This window comes from Polyodon spathula, chromosome 3 (assembly GCF_017654505.1).
Source record: "Polyodon spathula isolate WHYD16114869_AA chromosome 3, ASM1765450v1, whole genome shotgun sequence".
Taxonomy (NCBI): domain Eukaryota; kingdom Metazoa; phylum Chordata; class Actinopteri; order Acipenseriformes; family Polyodontidae; genus Polyodon; species Polyodon spathula.
Genome location: NC_054536.1, coordinates 83,412,587 through 83,432,426, shown reverse-complemented (window position 1 = coordinate 83,432,426; position 19,840 = coordinate 83,412,587). Strand labels below are relative to the sequence as shown.

General features: G+C 37.4%; 1 protein-coding gene across 1 annotated transcript in view; it reads right to left on the bottom strand.

Annotated features, from left to right (window-relative positions):
• Positions 1-6,171, bottom strand: part of LOC121313516 (rho-associated protein kinase 1-like) — a 58,455-nt gene extending 52,284 nt beyond the window's left edge. The window contains exon 1 of the mRNA XM_041246165.1: positions 5,335-6,171. Coding sequence (XP_041102099.1) covers positions 5,335-5,427 — 93 coding nt within the window. The 5' untranslated portion in view covers positions 5,428-6,171. The remainder of the gene's footprint in view (positions 1-5,334) is intronic.
• Positions 6,172-19,840: the final 13,669 nt, after the last annotated feature.

Here is a 19,840-nt window from a genome sequence, read left to right as displayed (position 1 = left end):
TTCTTGAATCAGGAATGTCTTTTCCGGTACAGAATGCAGCTTGGAAAACAAGGCACAATCAAACGCACAGAGGCCCCTTGTTCTAAACCAGTTGCCACATACTGTACACATGACATGGCAATTGAAGCAAGCACTACCGAATACTCTAGCTAATATGCGCTTTATCTACAAAATCATTTTGCATGGGATCTCATTCAAACCAAAGGTTGAACATAATCACAGCACCACAATTATTTGGCTGCTCAATTTAGTAGAAGAAAATTAAAACAAGCACAGAGAAGACAACTGAAAAGTTAGATTCTATAAGAATATCCCTATCTAAATTGAACAGAACTGTCGTTGCCAAGTCATTGCAAAAGTCCATAATCAATGCATGTTTGTCATACATACATAGGTCTGAGACACTCAGTTTAATAGAGCATCTTAAGGCAAACTCAGGAGACAAATTTGAAGTCTTACACTCCATGGGTATTGCAAAACAGTTGAGTTAACTTCATGCAAGACTATTGTCAATGAAAACTTAAAACCAGAAAAAATTAAACATGGTCCCCTAGACACTGCTTACAGCAGATAAACCAACAATGGTTCTTTCCAAACGTGAAATACAAAAATACAAAAGTGGTTATTTCAATACAATCTGGTAAACGTAGTGAATTATTTCCACAACAGGCAGTTTTTTTTTTTTTTTCCAGTAAGAACCTCAAAGTCTAGACTAAACTGACAATAAAAATTGACCGTGTGTCACTAATTGACTCGAGTTCAATAAATTTTCAATTGGCAATCAAGTTGCCAGAATAGACCACTACTCTATTTCAAGCAATTCAGTTGTCAATTTTTCTACAATGTGTGTGTGTGTGTGTGTTCAGCCAATGATATTGCATATTCTATTCACCTCACTCTCCATTTTGCTAAATAGGAACCTTGGCTACAGACAAGTGGACGCATGAAGAAACTTTGCAATGGATAGTTTTTTTTTTTCATGATACAAAACGTTTATGGGATGTAAGATGAGCGGAATATAAAGACTGCAATAAAAAAAAGACAACAAATCAGGAATTAGCTAATACTTTCAGTAAATCACCAGCTGAGGTGATAAAAACCTGAACAATGAAGGACCTCCGAATGCCATATTTTGCCAGGAGAAAAAAAATCTGGAAAAAAAAAAAAAAAAAAAAAAAGATTTTCCAAAACGTTTTTCTACATTGACCTCTTTTCAAAATTATTCCCATTACTACAGAAGCTGCTGAAACATGTTTACTGCAAACAGACGCCATCTTAAAATTGCTTCAAGTAATTGTGCATTTTCCAGTGCGGGTGTGGCACATTTAGCTACAGCAATTCAGTTGTCAATTTTTTTATTGTCAACTAGAATTGACAATAAAAACTACTCACCCATCTTCAGCCTAAGAATGGCAGTGCATTCTAAAGCGTGCAATCTAGAAGGCACTGGGACTACTATAAGGAACCTAAATGACAAAAGGGGCCAGAAAAAGTGTGTGTTTTCAAGCTACGTGGAGCAATTAATAAACATTTTAAACATTATACTGATTACTTTAGCCTTTCAGATTCTTTGATTCTGGTTTGGATAATGTAAATTTGATTAATGTAAAATGTGTGATAAACCGTATCACTGCAGTACTACAGTAGGTGTACTGAATTCCATTTATGTTTATTGATTATTTCTGGTACATAATCAGACCTTTTAACAGAAAAGGAAGTGACCAGCCGAGTACTTTGACTTGTTAATCCAGGTACAGTATGCCAGTTATTAGCAACCCTGATAGACAACTTTCGGTTATTAACATTTTCCCAGGAACCAATCCTGTCCCATACACTTTAATATTAATCAAATTCTGATATTAGCAATTGCACATCACTTATGGACAACTTTATTACTAGTTGCCAGTGCAATAGAGCGCACTTGCATGATTTACGTGCATACTGCATGCAGCTTTTATAACACACTGACTTAAGTATTTCTGTATTTCCGTATTTCTGGTGGACCGAGGCAAAATCGTGGTTTGAAACTGGCTACGAAGCTGCATGCAAAATTGAGACAGATTTATAGCGGGAGTGGTACATTGTAAAAAGCAGACAACGTTGGACTATTTCTTATTTTAATACTGTGTTCTTGCAAGTTCAACACATATTTATTTTGTTTGCTTTACTCATTGTAAGGACAATTGCAGTACATCGCTGTGTGGTACTATTTAAACCTACTCCTTTTTTTTTTTGTTTTACACACGCGTGAAGTAAACAGTTCTGTTTGAATATTTCGTGTTTCTCATGTAAATTTTTTAACACTGTAACATTTAAAACACATGCATTTCAGTGCCATATTTGTGCAACTACAGTATATATTGTTGTTCCCTACACTTGAAAACTGGTTTTTCCACTTATTATTTCCACTGGGAATGGAGAGGTTGTTAATAAGTGGCATCTACTGTACTTCCCTTTTTTTTTTTTAAGTTTTCTTCAGTTTTTTTTTTTTTTTAATCTTTCATAGTTTAGATGAGCAGCTTCATCTTTTTCCAGTTCCCAGCTGGCTGGGAAAGAGAAAAGAAGCACAAGGAGGTGAGGAGACACACCCCTGACCACACTGGCTCACTCATTGTACTGCTCAGGAGATCCCTTCAGGCAGTAAAAATATTTCTACTGGCAGATCCTGCAGAAAACCAATGGCCCATGATGAAATTCAGCAAAGTTTTGTTTACCTGAACCACTTGTTACTTAAAATAAAACATTGCAGATTCTTTATGTTACAGTTCAGGAAGAGCTTACTGCAGAATCTGAAAGTTTTTTCATTCATATTTGATATCAAGTTCCACCTGCAGTACACGTATTCTAAAATCTCATCCATTCACTAGGTTTACCTCCACTTTAATTGGGTGTTTTTAGGTTCTATTTATTAACTCTTGTATGCATCTCTCACATTTTTGGAATAGGGAAAAAAGCTGCCAGTGTTACAAGAAAAGCAGAACGATGGTGCAGTATCGGACAACCAAAGGATCTGCTGACCCCCAAGTCCTGTTCACTAACTAAGCTTTTTAAATTCAACAGTACAGTACAAAATGCTGTTAAATGTCTTTGGCGCACACACACACACACACACACACACACACACACACACACTAAGTTATACAAGCTGCCAGCTTTTGTGAACTCACTTAACTGTCTAAGTTAAATGCAAAAAAGAAGACAAAAAATCTGAACATTGCATGTTTTTTTCCATCAGGCACAGCTCGGCTAACAATTTCAATTCAGACATTCCAACAGTGGCAGCAGCATGGTTTAGTCTTGTGCTGATTATGATGTAAATAATCACAATTTAATAAAACAAGTTAAACAAGCCTCAATTTTCTGAGCTACGCAGCTGTTTTCCAGGAAGGGGAAAAACAGCCCAAGCCACAATGCACTGTGTTGCAATGTAAGGAGTGGGAGAACAACTCATGGCCATGGAAAGCTTGCACTTACCAGTAATTTAAATCCTGGATTGCTGGACACAAATTCCAAATAATGGCAGCTGGATGACCCCTCGGTTCTTGTCCAATTTCACATTTCAATTTCGTTTTTAGTTCTAGTATATCTTGATCGGGTAGCAAGTTAAACTTGGCATGGGTCAGTCCCCAGCATCAGCATCAGTCTACATGCCAATCAAGGGTTTAAAACAGTGCCCAATGCACAACTGAAATACATTCTTTATTTTTAGTTCTTTATTTTTATATTGGATGGACACAAGCAAGCATAATTGAATTGCATGAACTGCATTACTTTACATGGTTACAGTAATAGTTTTAACCCTTATGATAATGACAATTGCAAGTGGATGAGGGAAATGGGACAACTACACCTTATCACCTTCCAATATCTGTGCAATAAATTATAACATGGGAGCACTGTTTGTTTTCAAGCTGAGAAATGAAACAAACATATTTGAACAGAATAAGCACATAAAAGGTTAACATTTTAATAATTTGCTTATTAAATCTGTCCAGGCAAGAATGTGTGTATCTTGTTGCAGAACAAGTCTGCATGCAGCACAACTGCAATAAAAAGTACTCAGCAAATTGCTACAAGCCACCAGGTAAATCTTTCCTCTGGCACAATGTATCAGATCTGTGCAATTAAGCGCCAAATAAAGCAATGAGAAGCCCAATGAAACGTGAAATAGATCAATGAAGTATGTGTTGAGTCAATGTAGCAGAGAAAATTTAATTAGATTACACCCTACACAAACAGACAAAATACAGAAACTTTAAGAGAAGTGCTGTTTAATTAAAATACGTTCATACGTTATTCATTTAGAGTATCTGCGTTCATATGTAAAACTGAAATAATTCTTTCTTAAAATGTTTAGTAAAAATAAAAGAATAGCTTTAGCAGCAGCCTGCTCTTGATTGCTTCATAAGTACCCCATTAGCACTAGGACTACATAAAGTTAAACTAGGTAAGGAGTGCTAATACTAGGCGTCTATAACCAGCCCTCAATTCGTCTTGGGCTTCTCTTCCATGCGCCCAGGAAGGAATGGTTTTACAGTAACAGTAAACTCAGGCTGCTGGAAACTTTAGACAGATGTTGGTTTGCCATTCCGGGAGCTTGATTCTTTAACATCAGCAAATTTTAAATTAGTCAAATGATCTCAACCCTTTTTTTGTGCTCCGCAAGTTACTGCTAGGGACTATGATAACATAGGTTAACAGTTGGTAAACTTGTTCACCTGATTTTCACAAGGCAGTGACTGGTTTGTTTTTATTTGCCAAGTCGGTGTATCTGCGTGTCTCGCAGGCTTACATCCTCGCCTTAAATGAGGGACAGAAATAAGATTCCCGTTGCATAGCAGTTTGACCCTTCCTGATTTTACTGAGTTTAACAGAAAACCTGTTACTTATACATTGTGACTAATAATGCTCAAGGTAAAATATGGAATGGGTAAAACTGCTATAAGAGTCTTCTTTTCATCTCTGGGGCTTTAGATCATTTGACATACAGTCTCACATGACCGAATCTTTCATAATTATATTTAATATAGTTCAATATAATACCAGCATGAACAGGGGAATAAATAAATAAGAAAAAAAAAGATTAAAATAGACTGTTATAACGGATCTGAAGGCAGGTCATACACTTTAATCAAAATGGCTGTTTATTTTTATTTACTTATTTATTTATTTTTTTAAGGCGAGCACGTTTGCCTGTCGAGAGAAGTTCATCCTAAGTATGCGTGCACACCAACCTCATTTTAAATACAAGCAAGCCCCTCCTATTTCAGGCACAATGATTTAACTGTGCCGTTCACAGCGGTTAGCAATAACGCAGTCATGAAAAACACTTACCAGTAAACAATTTGTATTGACTTCAGATTTAGGATCCTTTAGCATGGAATCGATTTTTTCAAACCGAGCCTCCAAACTTTCTCCCGCAGACATGTTCGCTGCCAACTTCTTCTACAGCAGTTTTAAAAAAAAATCTACTTCCTATGTGGTTGACCAAGCTGTAGCAGTTAACAGCCGACCTGTGTAATCAAAGAAACTTCATATACCTAAGCACTTTATCCGCCAGTTGTTCAGTGCACCCTTTAATTAGACCCTGGATAATCAGATGCCACATCTTAAGAAAAGCACCAGTCCACCTTTTCTTGATGTTGGTCTGTTCCTCAGAATTTGGTTTGACTGACAACCTCAGGAACAAAACAAAAAAAAAAAAAAAAATGCAAGTAACAGCGTCTTCACCGTTTCAAATTGTTGATTTTGAAACCCGACCCACACATAATATTATAAAAATGTTCTTAAAAATACACATTTGGTAATCCCTGAAAATGCTCGTTGTTCGGCCTCTTTCTGGGTTGATAGTCCTGAGGAAAAAAAAAAAAACGACAAATGAGTCTGACAGCTGCAAAAGTAGAACTGACGAGCAAAAAAAAAAAAAAAACTTCAGCAGCAAAATTCTGATCAGTTCAAAACACAGCCTCGATTAAAACTCTCGTTTGGTTTGCTACCGATGATCAGTCCTCGTATTCCAGGTCCAAGGGATGTAGAAATAGGAAGGTTGTTTGTTCCTAAAGTTTTTGAGAGGGGGGAAAGCAGATTTAAATCGATTTATTTCTTGAAGTGTACAAAGTACCAGAATTTCTCTGTCTGCCCGACAAACATGTCCGCCTTCCTGTTCAAACAAATCGTAGTCAAACGTACGACCTGTGCGCACTGCGCAGGCGCATACCTACTGCCGCAGGCACCACAGAATGTGTGTGACACAATAAGTAATTTGGAATAAACATACACTACTCAAACCAGACAAAATGTACATTTTCGTTGTGTACTAGCGTATACATTCAAAATAAGAGAACTCTGCGTCCCGCAGAGATAGATATTTTTTACTGTTGCTTGCATACGTCTTTTTTTTTTTTGCAACATTCTTCATCAAATCGTGCTTATCATATTCGTTTTTCAATAAATGCGATACATTTAATTCCATGCAATTCTTATGAACAATCAGACAAGTTCAACTTCCATCCAAAAATAATGAACATAGGTAAATGTGTAATTCAAAAGGGGATTGACCCAATAACAAAAACTTGGGCTATGTAGATAATACGAAACTGTTGGCATTATAAACTGGAATTGATTTAATTTCCATTGTACAACGAAACGTGCTATCATTTAATATTTAAAAATTAACATTAATATAGTTTCCAACTTCTCTATTAATTTGTATTTTTTATATTGTATGTTTAATTACCACCCATGAATGCTGCTATTATTTAGTTAATCTAGTTAATCAGCAATACCGGTAGCATATGAAATTGGTTGTCAAAAATTATACTTTCTGAATGAACGATGCATTTAGCTTTCCATTGCATACAAAACAAGCATGTCTCTGACATTCACCCCATGTGAGTCAGCAGTAAATTCAAAATTAGACCTGTTGCAGTAAAAAAAAAAAAAATAAATAACTAGGTCACAATACTTACATCCAATGTATGTAAAAATATAAGTATGACATACAGACAGATGTCTCCATATGCCCCCTGATTCCTATAGTCTTAAAACTTTAAAATATGTCCATAATCAATTGTATTGCATACCCCTAGATTAGAAAATACTTAATAATTTGACCTTATGAAGGTCCTTATCACAAATGGGTCAAGCATTACCTATGTGTTCCAAGTGGATAACACTGTACTTTAATAACAAATCTCATACATTTACCATGCCCAAGAATGGTCCAGTTTACCATCTAGTGCTGGTGCATTGCTTTCCATTGGTGTTAACTACATTCTCATTGTTATGTTTTACCTGCATGCAGAAATGAGCTAAATGGTGGTACTATTTACATTTAACATCAGTCTAATTGGCAGATGTAATTTCTAAAAATTGTATCTCCCTTTCTCTTCCTATTGAAATTCATTATTCAATTCATTCAATTCATTAAGCAGGGAAAGAGAAATAGTGACTAGCAATACTGCAGTAAATAGACAGCAAGGAATTTATTTAGCACTATTGTGGAACATTGTATAGTACCTCATTGTGAATATCTGCTGTAGATTTCAATTAAAAATTATTCACAACAGACAAGCTTCTTTATCTTACACTGCTTGTGTTAAACTGGCTTACCATGTGCCACGTGTTACATGTTAACTATTCCTATGTTATTTATTATGATAACAGCTATAAAATGTGCTTTCTGAAGATGCAGCATACAGTTCTGTATAAAAGGTTACCACTGTATTTTTGCACAGCATTTTTGCTGTTTTGCCCTGCTTTATTTATGGTTCTACTGTACTATGCACTTAGCATAGTTTACCATGATTTCACAATGCTGTATTATATGCACTTAGCATAGTTTACCATGCTTTCACTATGCTGTATTATATGCACTTAGCATAGTTTACCATGATTTCACAATGCTGTATTATATGTACTTAGCATAGTTTACCATGCTTTCACTATGCTGTATTATATGCACTTAGCATAGTTTACAATGCCTTCACTATGCTGTATTACACTTTTACTATGCTTTTACTATTCCATCATTGACTTTTTTGTATATAACTTGGCACATTTTATAGCTATCACATCTTCTGCTTATCCTACTTATAAATTCAACCCCCAATACACTGCCTAGTCACAGAGTTACAAATTGAAAATCACATGATATTGTAGATGCCCATTGTGAAATTTAGAAGTGTTCAATGCAGCTAATATCTCAGAAACAACACACTTAAGTAACCCTTTAAAGGTGATCATTCTCCAATCAGGTCTTTTTAGAACAGTTTACAATTCAGTCCTTCATCTGGTAAAAGAAAAAGCATCAGGCACTGGGGAAGTATTCCATGGTAATTTTCCCAGAGAAACCAGAACCATTTTCATTGTTCTTTTAATCAAAGATAACAAAAGAAGGGAGCTGCTTTTACATCCCATGCTCATTTTGTTTGCCTTTCACTTGGTTACTATTGCCGTGTTGGACAAGACCCTTTATAAAGCGCGGAAGGAGCTGTCTCATTCTACCCATGTGAAAAAGTATGACTATTGTTTACCTCATTTGAAAAGCGTTGATGTTTTGGCAATAAAGGAGCATACAGACCTATAGTAAAAGATTTCCGATGTTTTCGAAACCTGCATTTGTCTAATTCAAGTTAAGATTTTGACATATAAAGGGAATTTACTAGAGACCACAGTGGGTTGAGTGGCTTGTATTCCTATTTCTGGAGGCTCGAATCAAAAGAGTGGATGGTTATCATTCCAAAAATCACTTGTTTTTGAAGGTCTAAAAAGAAGAGAGTTTCTCCGCCAAGAAAAATTGCAAGAAGCAAGAAATAAGTGTTGAATTTTTTTTTTTTGCTAGAGAAATAAAGGGTCAGAAAATCGAATGAAACCTGCTGAATAATGATATGTTAACATATTAAATGACATACCGCTTTAGAGTTTTCCATATACTTTACAATAAACTGACAAAAATTGAAAAATGTGACATTTCGAAATCTAACATGACATACTACTGCTATTTTAGCTTTTGTGGTATCATTTTGTTGTTTCTTTGATTTCATGATGTTAAATTGCAGATCTAAATTATGTTCATATTTTTCAATCCTAAAATTCTAAGTGATGCAAGACTTTGGTCATAGCTGTACAAACACACACATTTTAAAACAGCAGTAAATACCTATCTGTACCAACAGAGGGCGCCTTTTACCTGCGTATCAGAAGTTTACCTCTTGTATTCTTCTAATTTCAAAGGCCCTAATGGCTGTGGCACGCTTCTCCTATGTGCTTGCTCCTCAGCAGAGAAGCATGCAGATGGTTTAATCTGACATGAGCAATTGAAAGAAAGAAATAAGGCGTTATTCCCCAAGTATTATCCCAAATATTTTGTAGTGTGTGTGTGTATATATATATATATATATATATATATATATATATATATATATATATATATATATATATATATATATATATATATATATACACATATATATATATATACACACATATATACAGCTCTGGAAAAAATTAAGAGACCACTGCAAAATTATCAGTTTCTCTGGTTTTACTATTTATAGGTATGTGTTTGGGTAAAATTAACATTTTTGTTTTATTCTATAAACTACTGACAACATTTCTCCCAAATTCCAAATAAAAATATTGTCATTTAGAGCATTTATTTGCAGAAAATGACAACTGGTCAAAATAACAAAAAAGATGCAGTGTTGTAAGACCTTGAATAATGCAAAGAAAATAAGTTAATATTCATTTTTAAACAACACAATACTAATGTTTTAACTTAGGAAGAGTTCAGAAATCAATATTTGGTGGAATAACCCTGATTTTCAAGTACAGCTTTCATGCGTCTTGGCATGCTCTCCACCAGTCTTTCACTTTGATGTTGGGTGACTTTATGCCACTCCTGGCACAAAAACTCAAGTAGCTCGGCTTTGTTTGATGGCTTGTGACCATCCATCTTCCTGGAGATTGAGCTGGCCATGACAGGGTCTTGATCTGGTGGTCCTCCATCCACACCTTGATTTACCTGGCTGTGTGGCATGGAGCATTGTCCTGCTGGAAAAACCAATCCTCAGAGTTGGGAAACATTGTCAGAGCAGAAGGAAACAAGTTTTCTTCCAGGACAACCTTGTACTTGACTTGATTCATGCCAAAGCTGCCCGATTCCAGCCTTGCTGAAGCACCCCCAGATCATCACCGATCCTCCACCACATTTCACAGTGGGTGCGAGAGGGGTGTGCCACTGTGGCTTGTAGGCCTCTCCAGGTCTCCGTCTAACCATTAGACGACCAGGTGTTGGGCAAAGCTGAAAATTGGACTCATCTGGGGGTGCTTCAGCAAGGCTGGAATCGGGCAGATTTGTCTTTGTGAAGGACGCATGAATCAAGCCAAGTACAAGGTTGTCCTGGAAGAAAACTTGCTTCCTTCTGCTCTGACAATGTTCCCCAACTCTGAGGATTGGTTTTTCCAGCAGGACAATGCTCCATGCCACACAGCCAGGTCAATCAAGGTGTGGATGGAGGACCACCAGATCAAGACCCTGTCATGGCCAGCCCAATCTCCAGACCTGAACCCCATTGAAAACCTCTGGAATGTGATCAAGAGGAAGATGGATGGTCACAACGGTACCTAGCAGTCATAAGCTAGATAGTGTGCAAGTGACCGCCAGTCAGACACCCATCATGATCAACCGACCCTAAAATGTCATGGCCACCCAATCCTCCAGACCTAACAACCATGAAAACCTCTGGATCATCAAACAAAGCCGAGCTGCTTGAATTTTTGCGCCAGGAGTGGCATAAAGTCACCCAACATCAATGTGAAAGACTGGTGGAGAGCATGCCAAGACGCATGAAAGCTGTGCTTGAAAATCAGGGTTATTCCACCAAATATTGATTTCTGAACTCTTCCTAAGTTAAAACATTAGTATTGTGTTGTTTAAAAATGAATATGAACTTATTTTCTTTGCATTATTCGAGGTCTGACAACACTGCATCTTTTTTGTTATTTTGACCAGTTGTCATTTTCTGCAAATAAATGCTCTAAATGACAATATTTTTATTTGGAATTTGGGAGAAATGTTGTCAGTAGTTTATAGAATAAAACAAAAATGTTAATTTTACCCAAACACATACCTATAAATAGTAAAACCAGAGAAACTGATAATTTTGCAGTGGTCTCTTAATTTTTTCCAGAGCTGTGTGTGTGTGTGTGTGTGTGTGTGTGTGTGTGTGTGTGTGTGTGTGTGTGTGTGTGTGTGTGTGTGTATGGAATTATATATATATATATATATATAATATATATATATATATATATATATTATGCGCTATTGAGTAATAAGTGCTATTGCAGATGCATTATATCAGTGTAATCTAGATAACAAATGGAAGATTACCTTTGTATCTGTCTTTTTTCTCTTATTTTTTCTTAGTATATGTTTTAGACTTAAGTATAGATTTGAATGGATTCAAATTCACAGCGGTGAACTTTGTCAAATAAATCAATTCATTACTGTGTCAATGTATTCCACCCAGTCGATGTGTGAGTTTAGTTTGCACAGCATGTTTTATTTAGGTTGCAGATATGCATAATGACACATGAAGGAACTTCATAAAACTGAAATATTTAAAACATGGTAAAACCTGGAACTAGTGAAATGTAAGTGTATGGCTAATGTATCAAGTGCAAGGCATTTACAAAAGGAATAAAACAATCTTATCTTCAATATAAACTTCTACTCCTGTATGAATCCAAGTTGTTTCTTTCTAGGTGTATATCATAAAAAATGTTATTTCTTTCCGAAAATTTGCCCTTGCATCACTGATACAAAAGGACCCAATGTAACTAAATGCCAAATATTTTATTTTTACATTTGTACATTTTTGTATATATAATAATATATAATAATAATATATATTCAGTTTGCAATTTGAATATATTCAAATAAAAAAAAAACCTGTTTCATTAGAGTAAATGAAAGAACAAATATCCCACCCAGTCATTCTATATTGGTGGTAAGTAGATAACATTTTATTTTAAAAGGATAATTATCTTTTCAGGGACAACAGTATATTTAGTAAACAAGGAGTCCGAGAGGAAATAAATGTATCGCTCACAGTTGCTCTTCATTCCTAGACAATAATCTTGTGGGGTACAACTGCTCTTTTGAGATGACATGCAAAGCAAGGTCTTGTGAAATATTAAAGCTATCCTTAGGGACACAACAGGGACTATGTGCACAGAAACATATCAATGCCTTAAGTACGTTTCCTCCTTTACTTGCAGAGGGCAGCCTGGTACCAACACTCAACTACATGTTTTTTTTCCCCTTAGAACTACCCTCCGGCATACTTCAGGATCATAATGTGGGTGACAGTTTCCAGGCATTAGAGTTTTGTTCATAACATCAGAAACACTCAATCAAAATTCTGAAGTGAAATGTACAAGGAGATCAAGACCAAAGTTTGTGTGCTACCCTCACACACATGCCAAACACTCTCCTTTCTCACTGCAGTGTTGTCAATGTTTAAATCTATGAGCACTGGTGTTCCCTTCTATTTTCTTGGGACGATTTCCAAAAAGAAAGTTTGAGAACAAACTGTTTTTTGGACAACATTGAAAAGCAATCAGTCTCTGGTACAGAAATGACTGAAAACAATGAAATTAAAAAAAGAAATCTGGCCTGATTTTTACTGAACTTGGGAATATACTATAATGTTACAATACAGCTATTTGAAAATATTGTTTTGTTTCATAACGGATGTACTCTTCTCAAAATAGCTTAATTGCTATGAATTGAGATTTGGAAAAAAGAAATTTAAATGACCTTATTTATCATCATCATTTTGGCACAGGAAAAGTATTCAATTTAGAATTCTTAGTAGGTCAAACACCTTTGCTTGGAATGCAGGGCGAGTCTTGCAAGCATGGTTAAAGCACCATTCACAGTAAAGTGACGATCTTGGACCAATAGCAAGCTCTGCATCATCCATTGTGCCTGTGTAACGGGCAGTGTTGTGTGACACACTGCTGGTCCAGATTCTGCCCCTGTCAGTGAAATGAGATGAGGTTAAAAGCTCTAAGAGCCCGAGTTCTTTTGCATTGTGGTTAAGACGCTCTCTTGTGGTGCGCAAGATCACCTTTTCGCACCCAGCCTCCATCCTGTTATACCTCAGGGGTAACTCAGTTGTAACAGTGAATCAGCATTCAAATTGGGCATTTCAAACTAAAAAATTTAGATTAAAATCCATTGTAAATTGTTTACCACTGTAAAAATTGAATGCTTATTATTTGAATCAATAAGCATAATGAACATGCCTTTATCAGTAGCGCTTTAAAGACAAATAGGGCATTGAGCACTATCAATCACAACTAGCCCAGATAATTTGCTACACAAAACAAACAGATACAAAAGTGCATTCCTCAGAGATTCAGCAATATTCTACATTCACACCAGGGTGACCGTGAGAAAAAAAACAGAAAGCACTGTTCTGAGAGGCAACACTTATTCTATTACTTATTATTACTTATTTCATAAACAATGCAAGTATATTTTAGAATCTGGAAGAAGACTGTAAACATTTGAATGGAGATAGAAAAAAAAATAACATGTCTTTGAAATGCTTTTTAGATTATTGATTTATTGCTTTATTGATTGATTGATTGAACAAATGATTTCACTAGAATCTCAAATGCTTTACATATTTGGACCCAACAAGAGTTTTGGGACTCCCAAGCTAAATGCCCAAGCACAAAAAACATGTGAAAAGAACATTTTTTAAGGATACCGGATAATGTGGAAGTCTATGTATGATGGATACAAGTTGGGTAGCATTTGAAATTAGTATAACCTAAAAAGTCTGCAATCGACGCCCCTTGAAATGTGTTTGAGGTGGAAATTGTTCCCAATGTTACATGGTGTTATTGGGTTAAGATCAGGGTCAGGGGAACTATATTTTTGTGGGAGTCCACTGCATGAACCAAAGTTAAGGCATAACTAATATAATACCAATACAAGTAAAAGTCTTTTTTTTTTGTTTTAGCATTGTGGCATGGGGCTTAGAGAAGCATCCCTTCAGAGACAGTGCCTGATGATAAAAGTAGACCTAAACAAAACAGAATTTGGGCAACTTCTCAAATGTTATGCGCTCCAGCTGGGTGGGGATAAGGCCAAAGGAGCTATTCCCAAGGTCACACAGACAAACGCCCAGGATTAGCTGGATTACAAAACCTGGATCGATTGGAAATTTGGAAATCATACTTTAGCTGTGGGCTTGACAATTAAACACGTACAAGCGACTTGTTTTTACCGAGGTATATATCTTTGGTATTTGTTGCATCATACATCATATAAACATATATTCATATTTTTTATTCTAAACCGGTGCAGATCTTAATACATTTAGAGCCTGATTTTCAGAAGGCGTGTTTGTACCGCTATTTATGGCCACCTAATTATACGTCTCGGTTTTCAGTGGGGCCATGTTAATTTCTACTCGTAACGTCCTTTGCGAATCCTGCTTAAGAATGATTTAGTTAAAACTACAGTTGATTTTTAAGGTTCATTAACAAGCCACTTAATTAACGAGTGTATTTTGGTGTTTTGCACCTTTTGAAAATAAGGCGTTGTTTGCAAAATAGAACCAGTTATGGATTTGAATTGCTTAACGCAAAGCCTAAAATTCAATTGCGCCTCTGACTTGAACGCCTTTTGAAAATAGCCTACATTATCTGGAGTCGCAAAGATGTTTTACGACCTGTTTTTCCCTCTGCCCCTTTTGAAAGTCAGGCTGTTACTCTATATTTATCTCACTCCCACTCACAATTGATATGCATTGAAAGCGAGAACTTTCACCCCAGATAGGACAAAGAGGGAAGTATAGTTCGCAGTCCAGTGATTTTCAACCTTTTCATCTGAAGTACCAGTGTTTCCAGCAGGGACTACGAGGTGCACCAGTAACTATGTGCAATCTTAAACGGCTGCTGTAAAACCGAAACCTACCCCATTACAAACAGGTTTGCTGTGTCTGTACAAACTTGTCTGTGGCCTCATTCTGCTGAATGGTTCATCTATGCAGCTGATGACTACAATGAACTCAGCATGTTTATATTTTAAATATTTTTCAAGTGCTTTGTATGGAATTAGTGACCGCACCTTTAATTGTGTACAGTTGCAATATGGGAAATAGCATGCTGCCGCTCCCACATGCTCATTGTTAGTGAAGTCCTGATCTGACAGCATGTAACACTAATACATCTTAAGATTAGATGTACTGTTTATTTTTCAGAAAAAAAAAACAAGTTTAAACTGAGTTTGTTGTGCTGTATTAACGATATTAAATACACCACAACAAGAACATTGTCATTTCGATATTTTCATTCGCGCAATCTGAGAACTAAATTTACTGAGTGCCTTTAATTTCAGCAATATTTCTGTGCGTTCTGCTCGCACATTTCTTTAAATCAATTTGAGAAATAAACTTTGTTTTACCCCCAACAGGTGACCCAGCTTTAGTAGAAAACTCACGCTACATTACTGCTTTTGATTACTCTTAAATTACAGTGCCTGCTTCTTTGGCTGAAGAGATATTATCAGCTAATCATCTAACTAGGGAAGCTGCTGCACAATCAAATCATTCCTATTTGATGGTAAACAATGTAACTAAATATTATATATTGTATATTGTATCTGGGACGCAAGATGAAACAGACGAGAAAAATCAGTTTGTGTTGGTTCTAAGCTGTATTTAGGCTGTCTGCGATTTGGCTGGCGAAAGCGTTGGTTTACTGGAGTTCACAAAGATTTGTTTTCAGGTTGGTACGGTAATCTTTTACTTCCTTTGTTTCATTGTTGAGCTTTGTGCTGCATTACCGCTCAGTTAATTATTTTCTTTATTTTAAGATTCAAGTGCATTGTGTTAATGCACGTATCCAACACATGAACCTCGTATGTGTTTTTGTTTGAGTTTTTGTCTGTTGTTCTGCATTTCTTAAATGCAGCTGTTAATTTTAAGCTAAATTTTTACACAACAGTACTCCTGTTTGGTCACCATCCCAACTGTTGCAACAAACTGGGGTTCCCGTATTGTGCTGATATTAATTCAGTACCTCGCTGCACTTACAATAATTTATATTCGACCAAATTGTTACCGTCCTTCTCACACCTTTGTTATTAAAACATGTGATATGCGTTTCTTTTATACAACAGACCGACGCATATTTACAATATACTGTTCAGGCTGGTATTAATTTCCCAAAACAATACTTTTGGGAAAGTGTACCAAAGTTGTGAGGGAGAATGCGCGGACAGCATATGAGGGACATCTCTCTACCGCCATCTAGTGTTGGTGGTGTGAGCGTGCAACCTCAAGGACCCTGGTGCCTATTGAAGGCATAGAGTGATCTACAATGTTAAGTCTGTAGAACCTGGTAAATGTATGGGGTCTAGCACAGCTAGCTGCAGCACAAATATCAGTCTGAAGAGGGCCCATGACCTGGCCACACCTCTGGTTGAGTGCGTGGCCACCCTCCCAGGTGGGGGGAGGCCGGCATTAGTATAGGCAGTCGAAACCGTGTCCACAATCCAATGGGACAGTCGCTGCTGACAGAGGGCTTGACCTCGGGTCCTTTCACCATGACAGACAAAGAACTGGTCAGACTGACGCAGCGCTCTTGTCCTATCCACATAACATCTCAATGCCCGAACCGGGCAGAAGGAATTTAATCTTCTATCCATCTCCTCAGCAAAGGGAGGGGGATGGAAAGCCTTTTCAAGTAAAAAGCTGTAATCACCTTGGGGAGGAAAGCAGGGTTCGTGCACAACGACGCTGTGTCAGAAAGACTATGATTCTTGGTGGTAAATATCCCTCCCGACCTGTGAGAGAGGTAAGGAACAGAACACTCTGGACTACTTGTCCCGCACTTCGTTCCGAGGGTTAAAAGGAAGTCGGTCATGTAGAAAAGAGAGAGCTTTTGTACACTAACTCATTGACCCTGCAGGTAAATAATGTGGCAGCTGCAGATTACAGGAGCGGCTGCAATCGTTTACCAAGGGGTCATGAGTGATGCTATAAATAGGGGTCGAAGCAATGTGTCTGTTCCTTCATTTTGGTTTGAGTGTTAAACTTGTAAGGACCCGTGGGAGACCCAGTGATAAAAGTTGCCATGAGTGTTTTGTTTTGTTTGTCTATAATTTGTCTATAATTGTTTGGCACAGCCTACAGATCTGGAGAAGGGAGAAAAGAGAGACAGAAGAAAAAAAAAAAACTGTCTTTTTTTAATATGGGAAAAAATTATATAGATGAGTGGTGGATCAATACTGCCTGTTACACTTGACAATAGGGCTAGATATCGAGCCTAATAGCTGGATTACCTTCACTATTATATATATATATATATATATATATATATATATATATATATATATATATATATATATATTGTGAGCAGGGAGAGGGTTAATTTCTAGAGAAAAAAAAAAAAGAGAGGCCCCTCTGTCTACAGAGCGAGAGGGAGAAGCAAAAAGCAAGGGAGAGGAGGTGAAGAGCCCACCTCCACCACAGCCCAAACCTCCACCCCTGCGATACAGTCTGGTGTTACTGCAGGTAGTACCTTGCCTGGTGCTCCTGGACACTCTGCCTAGACCTCCCTACTCTAGACCTGTAGCCCAGGAGTCTGCACCATCGGTCACAGCTCTGCCCATGATTCCCTACTCTGCTGTCCCCCAGCACCCAGACGTTGCTTGGGCTCCCCCTGTCAGCTGTGTCGCTCCCCCTGGGTGATCGGACATTGCTGCGCCTGTCCCCAGGTGAAGAACTCTGTCCGCTGCTGAGGCCGCCTGTGCCGCGGTCGTCGCTGCAGTCGCCCCAGTCAGTCCGGTGGGGTCCCGTGTCGCCGGATCGCGGTCCCTCCCTGGAAGCGCCGGAGGGACAAGCCCACCCTCAAGCCCGCCCATGGAAGAGGGTGAAAATTGACATTTGTGGACTTGAGGGTGGGTGGTCTTTTAAAGGAGGAGGGAGGTGGCCTTTAAATGGCCGGTGTCTTGAAAAGACATGGGGGAGGATGTGTGAGCAGGGAGAGGGTTAATTTCCTCCCTGCTAAAGGAAAAAAAAAAAAAAAAGCAACATGTGAGAATGTAGATATGCGTGCATTGTGTGAATTGTGTAATTATTAGTTATCCCCTACACCTCGTGTTTGTTATAAATTAGAGCCAGGTGCAGGGTATTTAAAGAGAGCAGCCAGTCTGTTCAGGGCTGCTGGTGTGTGAGGAACCCGGTTGATGGTGATTTCAATCAAAAAAAAAAAAAAAAAAAAAAAGGTAGTGTGAGAAAGCTTTTTTGCGTGTTGTTTTTGTCAGTGTGTGTTACAGGTAAACAGCTTAGCCGTCCTATGTTAGTTAGATTCCTGGGTGTAGTAGTTAGTGCTCAAGTGAGAGCTAGGTGTTTTTTTCTCTGTTTTGTCAATTATCACCTGCACCTGATCGTTATTGATAATTAGAAGCAGGTGCAGTTGTTAAGGAGTGTAGTCTGGTTGAGGCTGCTGCTGCTGTGGAGTGAAGAGCCCGACTGAAAGTCGTTAAGGTCTGTTTAAAACCAACCTTTGGTTTTATAAAAAATGTATTAGTGTTTTGTTTTGGTGCTATGTCAGGTGAACAGCTTAGCTGTCCTGTATGTTAGACAGAGACCTACATAAGTGTAGTAAGTGCTCAATGAGAGCTAGGTTTTTGTTTATTTGTATTGTGAACAAAAGTGCGCATAAGTGCAGAAAATTAAAGTTTTCTTCTCTGGGTCACGTTTATAAAGAGGCACGAACCTGAACTATGGCCAGCTTGTTCACTCATATATATATATATATATATATATATATATATATATATATATATATATATATATATATATATATATATATATAGCTGCAAGCAATAGAAACACAGACACTCAACAGTAAACTGGAATGTGTGTTTTTTTTTTTTTTTTACAGCTGCAAAAAGCAGAGGAAAATTCTAGAAAAGCACATGCTGCAGAGGTTAGAAAGCAGACTACAAAACACAGTTGTGTAGCGTTAGCTCAGCCTTCAGCTGCTGAGTTTCTGATTCTGGGGAAGTGGCAAGCTTCTTCCAACAATAAAATTGCAAGGGAACTGCGGAAGAACTTGAGAGAAGAGTCAATCACTCAACTGGAAGAGGTTAGTGTTATACTCACCCCACCTACCTGTTCACAAAAGGCAAAAGAGACAAAAGTCTCTGTGCAGTGACTATTTATTACCGGGAGGCGGGACCAAGGACATCACTCCACGAAGGGGCCTATCGGCAGCTTGGATATAAAATGCTCAGCAAATACCTGACAAGCAGGCATATCCCAAAAGTAGTGTTTTGGCGTCATCTTTGAATTGAAAGGGAACAACTTCCACTCTAAACTAATTGAAGTCAAATAAGATTTAGGTATATTTACATAATATACATATATACACACATTTCAGTTTGAGTGCAAGTAAAACATGACAATCAGGGATGCTCTTGATAAATCTTCACAGGTTTTCTTCTCAAACTGGCTAATGTCATGAAATTACTATGGCAACTGGCGATGCAGTGCTTTAGTTGAGGTAACCCAGTATTCAAAAGCAATGGGAGTAAAATGACCTTGATAAAATTTAACCCTCTAGTTCCCGGTAATGCTAACACATGTTTAATTTCACTTAATATACATGGCTTTGTTCTGTTTGGATGCTACATTTTGTTTACACATTAAATGGGAGTCTAAATTGTATCAAACTTAATTTTTACTCTGCCGAGGACAACCAAACCATATGTAGTTAAGCAACAGTGCATTAAAATAATACTAATTTA